This window comes from Lepus europaeus, chromosome 12 (genome assembly GCF_033115175.1).
Source record: "Lepus europaeus isolate LE1 chromosome 12, mLepTim1.pri, whole genome shotgun sequence".
Taxonomy (NCBI): domain Eukaryota; kingdom Metazoa; phylum Chordata; class Mammalia; order Lagomorpha; family Leporidae; genus Lepus; species Lepus europaeus.
In genome coordinates this window covers 33,921,953-33,929,398 of record NC_084838.1, presented here as the reverse complement: position 1 = coordinate 33,929,398, position 7,446 = coordinate 33,921,953, and the positions used below count along the sequence as shown (strand labels likewise).

The 7,446-nt window shown below is 38.5% G+C and overlaps 1 protein-coding gene across 1 annotated transcript in view; it reads right to left on the bottom strand.

The window, feature by feature from the left end:
- Positions 1 to 5,044: 5,044 nt before the first annotated feature.
- The window catches only part of ERP44 (endoplasmic reticulum protein 44), a 116,020-nt gene continuing 113,618 nt past the window's right edge, over positions 5,045 to 7,446 (bottom strand). Inside the window, exon 12 of the mRNA XM_062207880.1 lies at positions 5,045 to 5,278. Coding sequence (XP_062063864.1) covers positions 5,177 to 5,278 — 102 coding nt within the window. The 3' untranslated portion in view covers positions 5,045 to 5,176. The remainder of the gene's footprint in view (positions 5,279 to 7,446) is intronic.

Sequence of the window (7,446 nt, the reverse complement as noted above, 5' to 3'; positions counted from 1 at the left end):
AAACAGACTGTTAAGCAGTGTTTCAAATCAGAAACCCATGCTCATTAGTCAGAATTGATGTCACCAGTGACGCTGTGTTTTATTTCCCCTTCTTGTGCTATGGTTAGGGCAAGACAAAATACCAGGCTTTCGAGAGTGATCTAATTCTACCTATGCAAGTTTGCACAGGGCATGGAGGGAGGGCTGTATACCTTCCTCCCTGGCAGCCATTTGAAGTGACACAGAGGACACAACTTGGAAAGGCAAATACATAATCTTTTATCTGAATGGACATGACTTGGAAGAAACACCTGGTCAGCAATACCTGACTATCCCAGAAAGAGAAAAATGACCACCTCTATTAATAGAATTCTCCTGGAAGGAAGGAGCCTGATGTGTTCAGCAAAATATAGCTCCTTTTCCTAGCCAAGAAATCACTTCCTCCAGGAAGGCTATCCTGGTTCCCAGGCTGTTCCTATCTCCATGTCCCCTGAGGCCAACTTGCTTCATTGCACCTACAACACTCTGTCCTAATCACCTTTTTAAAGCATCTATTTTGCTCCTTAACTCAACTTTTAGCTCCTTGACATCAGGGGCACTCTAGTTAACTACTGCATCTTTAACCTGGCAACAGTAGGCAAGTAATGCTTACCGAATGCTAACTGCATGGTGTTTCTGCCAACCATGAGGCTGAAAGACTAAGGGGTCAGAGTGACCTCATGGAAAATGTGCAGCATTCATGAGGAACTTTCCAGAACCTCTGCAGGGCTCTGCAGTGCTCAAGAGGGCACTTGTGTGTCATTCTCATCCTTCTGTATCTCTGGGTTGATGTGAACTGCAACATTTTAACTTATTCTTGACAAAAACTTAGGACCCCAAAAGCCCGTTTAGAATATAGGACTTAAGGCAACTAAATTTCACCCACGGAGTTTTGGCTGAGAAAAATTAGGAGGTAATTGAGATTTTCAGATTAGCTAGCAGAGGCTATTCCAGTTAGGGTGATGCTTTCTAGTCTTTTATTCGTGCATTTGTTCAGCTATTTATTACCCTTTTCCATCAGAGACTTCCTGACTACTTCCACTGTAACAAGTTGCTGAGAATAGAGATGAGGTCCTACTTTGAAGGCATTCAGTGATGATAAAGGAAAAGCATATACATGAATTTCCAACTCTAAATAAATAGACCGCGTGCCCTGAAACACAGAAAGGGCTGTGGGAGCACTGGGAGTGAACTGTCCTAAGCACTGGGGGTGACAAGGAGGAAACTTCGAGGCAGGGTGGGGCAAGCATTTTAGAGAACTGATTTGGAAGCTGCACTTTTCCTCTTCCACGGATTCCGAAACCTCTGTTTCCCCAATGTGCTCTTCAAGAGGGACCTTTGATGCTCCAACTATAAGACCGCTGAGTTATCAGCACAGAGAATCATGCAGTTTTCCAATTAAATCCAAGTACAATTAAATGGTCTAGAAAACAGTTAAACCTGGAAAAGCTAGTGACTCTGACATCTAGGTTATAAGTAAAATGTTCACAATACAATGTTTATGACAAAGTGGATTAGTAATAAATCTCAAGTATAGAAATATTTTATAAATATAGTTTTATTACTTGGAAGTACATACAAAAATTCAAACACAGCTAAAAAACAATTGCTAAGCAAAGGTCCTCTCCAACCTTTTTAAGAACACATAAAACAGTTATAATCATCGTTAAACAACTTAAAGTCCTGAAACAACGTAGAGTCTTCAGGGTCTTTAAATATTGTGTTCAGAAGTTGATAATTGTTTTGTTCTTTATACCTGTATTTTTCCTCGAAATACAGACTAACATTTCAGTTTGGTTCATAAGGTTATAGTTTAGAAAAATAGCTAAAGCCATTAACTGTAAGTATTTTGATAGCTGGAATACTATTTGCCCATTTCTAGTCTTCTGTCACCCTACAGTCTCCATGAATTTTCAAATATTCCCAATTGTTGTTAACAGAAAATATTTGCAGCTTCCAGCAGCTCTCTGGGATACAGAAGAGTGGGTCTAATGGCTTTGAGATAATTTAAGTTGGTAAGGTTTATCTTTTTTTTTTTTTTTGCAGTTTTATTTCTGTCCAGTTAATCTCTTTGTCAAAGAAAAAAGTAAAAACTGTGTTATTCTACTTTTCATGATTACCAAACCATTACACTACTTTACCTACTCTGTTTGCCCTGACTCAGGTTTAAAAAACAAAGGGAAAGCCTGACCTCATCAGAGGGCTCTGGCTTCAGGTGTGCATTCGTTATTTTCCTCTGTAGGTTCATTTAACCAAAAAAAAAAAAAAAAAAGGATGTTGTCTACAGGAAGTTTTCATCCTTTTTTGGTCCCCTCACAACTGGACCAATCCTGAAAACCAGTAAAGCTGACTGAGAAGCGAAAAGGTTTGCTTCCCAGCTGCCTTCAGTCTAGTCTTTAGCCCTTTTCTCCAGCGCTCAGTGCCTGACGCCTGGAACAGGCTGGACACACCGGGCAGACCTCTACCTGTACACTGATGCAGGGATCCGAGGCTGAATTCTGAGACCTGCTCCCACACTATTCTTCCTCAAATTCAGAAAGAAACACAGTTCCCTGCTTACAGTCTGTTCCTGGGTCTCTACTGCCTACAATATACAGCTCCAAACCCCTTGGCTTGGCAGACAAGGCCCTGTGTGATCAGCTCCCACTCCTTCCTTCAATCTCCCTTCTCACTGGCTCCCCGGGGCGCCAGGCCTACTATAGGAACTTCTTTTCTTTAATGCATTTGCTGCTTCGGGCCTTTCCTCAGAATTTCCTTCCACCTAGATTCTCTAACTCTTGAAGAACAGTTGTCATCTTTTGCAAGTTGGCATAAAAATAATCTCCTCAAAGAAATCTTCAAAACTCAGTACTCCTTTCTGCCACATTGTCTCTACAAATCCATCTGCCTGACTGGACCACGCGCAACGCCAGGGCGGAAGTTACGCTTCCGTGTCCTTCATCATATATTAGGTGCCGAAAACCTTGCATTGAACAGATGCCAGACTGAAATCTGCTTCCCTACACCTGCCTGCAATCCCAGTTCCGTCCCAGGGATCCACACAGACAGTGGCAGCTCTTCAAATTTCTAAGGGCTGCTCTCAGACCCATGATGTCTCCTAGCAAAACAGCCTCAACAGCTGGGTTTTAAAACCTCTTCTTGCCTTGCCTGTCCTCCTGTGGAATGCACTCGAGCTCACTCATGGCTTTGTAGAACATGGGCACTAAGTCCTGACGAGTGCTGAGCCCTCGTGCAGACTGCCCAGCCACTCTGCTTCCCATTCATGCAGTGAAACTTCATGAAGGCTACTAAGTGTCCACTAGACATACAGACAGAATTCAGTGTCCTTGTCCTCAAAGGCTTCACTGACCAGAGAAAACAATGATGTGGCAAGCCTGCAGCCTAAGGCCAAATATGCATAAATGCTAAATAATGCATCCTCAAATCTCTCACTTCACAATCATTCTGTTATTTCACACTGAACATGTATGCCTCAAAATCACTACTTTCAAGCTGGCTCCCTGCAAGCTAACACTTGAGTGCTATCTTTTGTTTCATTTATTATTTTTTCAAACCCAATTCATTGCTTTTGGTCTTATATATTAACTTGTTCAATGTCTGTGAATTTGACTACAATCCTGACTTCATTCAAGTTACTGATTAAATGCAACGAAGAGAATAGAACTGAGGCCCAAACTCTGGAAAGCTCTGCCCTAGATTCTAGCCACAATTTGGTAAAATAGAGTAAGCATGCCCCAAATCACCATTCATTATTCTGAACAAAACTATGGAAACTATGGGTAAAATCCATGCATGACTAAGAACTGTAGGCTGATTTTTTTTAAATAACAGTTATTAAATATCCATTATAAATATTAATTTTACTTTAAAAGGATTGGAAGATATTACATATATTACATACTACATATAATGGCACATGTCAGCCTTTTAAGCTTAAAAATAATCTTTCCCAAAACTGGAATTGATTTATATCCCAAGTATAAAATGACCCTTGGCCGATAGCACCGACCCAGGCACAGAGGCAAGCCGGTTTGAATCTGCCTGCCCTCCAGCACTGGGTTTCCTGATCCGACACAGGGTCCTCTCCATCTGGTTCCGTTCCCTGGCAGCCCTGAGGCCTGGCACAGGGACACATCTGACTATACACTGCAGGCCTGCGAAATCAGGGAATCTGGAGGGAGTAGCGTCCTTAACAGTTACTCAATGGGAAAAAAAAGTAAATACACATGATCCTTGCTGTTGATCTATACAATTATAAGAAGACTCTACAAGACAGAGGAGTTTAAAATCACTGAAATACAATTTCTCTGCTGGTTTTTCTCTTTGGAAATTGTACCTTCATGATAGGAGGAGTCTTAAAAGCCCTCAGCCACAATGGTAACCTTCTCCACTAGTAGTATCTTCCTTTCCCAGGTTTAGGTAGAAAGCATTCAAAATTTTAAATGCCATCCATATGCCACTTTTTAAGACAAACACATAGAAATTTAATAACTTTTCATTCTCTGTTTCTTAATTCATAAGGCCAATTTCTGCCAAATGTTCTGGCTTATGGCTCTCCTCCTCTTCATAGTATGTTTAAGTTACACATTAAGAATCCAAAAAATACTACTATGGAATTTTCATAAGCAACATCTAACCAATCAGTGAAACACAGTTCACAGTGTGAAAATTTTAATTTATTCCCCTCCCAAGTATCCAGAATATATATATATATGTATATATGTATACACCCCCTTAGCTTTGAGAAATGTGATACTTAAAATACCAACAGAATTGGTCATATGAAAGGAAAAGAAAGAAAAGCACGTACTACACAGGAACCATCCCTCAGTCCTCCCTATCCTAACAGTGCAAGTTAATGGTATGATTTTAGCAATGTCACCTTTCATTTGATTTATAAAAATTTTACAGGACAGATTGAAATTGAAGATAGGCCTCTGGTTTTTATTTTTTTAACCCTAGCAAAAAATTTTAAAAGAGGCTATATCAAATGACAATGCACTTTGAGTCAGGGGGAGAAAAAAAATTAAAAACCCAAAACGTCTTTCAGTTTATTCAAAATAAAAATACACATAGAATTATGAAAATATAGGTTTACTATTTCCACCACGTAAGTTGATGCTGTTGTCGAAAGGCTTGCAAATTGTTTTTCAAGTTTTTAAAGCTCATCTCGATCCCTCAATAAAGTATACCTATATTCGCTGGGTGCTAGTTTCTGGAAGGAGCTCTCGGGTGGACTGCTTGCTACATCTTGGACTTGCTACAAAAGAAAGAATAAAATATTTTTATACCAATATGTTATATAGAGTTATATTTTAATATATAAGATGAGCGGAAACTGCTTATTGATCAGTAAAAGACAGCAACTGTGTCCAAAGACAGGTGTCACATTTGAAACCCTGCTTGCCTCACTCCAAATGCTCCTGGTCAGGTTCTCCAGGACACGACTGCCATGGTGTCCACTGAAGTATGGGAGAAATAGCTGACACCTGTAGAGTATGGGTGGTGAACGTCCAGCCTGTCGGCCGTGTAAGGCCCAAGAAATATTTGGTCTAACCCTTAGAGGCAACCACAGGCAGGACTCGAAATTCAATAAATTTATAGCAGACTATTTTTAAGTTGTTAATTTTGTATGGCCTGTGAATGATGCTATAAATACCCAATGACCCTTGGCAGAAAGAAGGTTCTCCACCCATAGAGGAAGCACAACCTTAAGTTGGCCCAAACCCTTCCCTCTTAGAAATGACCGCTAAGAACTAAAGGCACCTACTCTGTAGATATAGCTCTTACTTACCAATTCCCTGATGCCGGAAATGACTCAAATTTAGTAAATAAGGTATGTGGGGCAGAGGTGGGGATGGGGTGGAGGGGATGGAAATCACTTCAATTATGAAAGATTAATTTCTTTAGTATTTTACTTTGGTGCCAATGGCAGACAAAAATATATGGTGAAACCCTGAAGTCACTTGCAAGAATTCTAAAGAAAAGGCAATGCAGTCCCTGTCCTTTGTCTCCACGCTGCGAGCTCCTGGAGTGCAGGCTATTGTTGTCATCTGCACACATCTGTAGTTAACAGGGGCACACAGTGCACATATTGCATACTATGGAACAGTACAATGGCGCTTTCCCATGTAACTGCAAGTGAGATGTCTACAAACTGTGTGACTCTGCCATGTTCCTCTTTCCCAATAGCTATTTTTTTGCTGACATATATGTTTGGATTAATTAAGCTGAAAATTATTATTATTATAAAACATTTACAGTATGTATTAATTCACAAAGATAGATACATAAAATATAAGTTCATTGTTTAATGAAGAAATGGAAACAAAACATGAAAATACAGTAATGGTAAAGTATATTTTTCCTAAAAATATAGGAAGAATACTAAGGAGACCTTCTTTTACAAGAAAATAATCACCTTTGGGTTACTGCCAATAATAAGTATGCTCCCTTTTATAGTTCCTTAATTACTAAAGAACAGATCTGATCTCAAGGAGGAAGCATGTCATTATCTCTCTAAAGAGAACTCTTGACTCTGAACATAATTTGATTCTTATCTAAGCTGAAAACAATTCAATCTATTTTTATTTTTCTTTTATAAATGAAGTTCTTTGGGCAAAATAATGGATAAAAATTCTCAGAAAGGAAACAGGAGGGTGTTGGTACAGATCCTCTTTCCTCTCACAATTATGGTAACAGACATGTGCTAAATCATAACACATCAATATGCAACTTAGTAGAACAGAGACAGAGAAACTGCTTGTAACAGAAGTTACTAAGTACAAGAGCAAAATTCTCAGGTTAAAATATGTATGTGTGCAAATATAAAATTTTTATAAATTTAGAATTTGTCAAGCATCCTATACTTCAAAAGGGAAATTTGCATTAAACGATAAGTTTTGAACATTATGAATAACGTGTTTGTGAAGGCTCTAAGAATGGCTTAGCAAAAATAACAAATCATTTCTTTCTTTATTATATAATCAATCTTCAAGCCACAGAGGAAGGCTTAAACAATTAATGAAATCCACTAATTTCTTCACTGATCTACCTATCTTCAATTCCTACTTCCTACTTCTATTTGAAACCAATTATAATTAACCCTTTTATAGCCATATTCCATAGAGGTCATACTTAGACCATCCTGGTTTATATGATGAATAAACTATACTGAGAAATTTTTGCAGCTTTTTTGAAAGCCTAAATGTTTTCAAATTAATTTAAAAAAGCGGAAACATTTTATATTAATTAAAGAGAAATCTCCTATTTCCTATACATTATATGTAATATATACATATTTTCTAGACTATATTCAGAATTTCCTAACAAAGATATTTAGGAGCTGAAAAGTAAGCCTATGCAAAAGGTTCAGATCGCTTTGAGGCTAACAAAAGAAAAATGAATTCCCATTGAAAAACAAACACA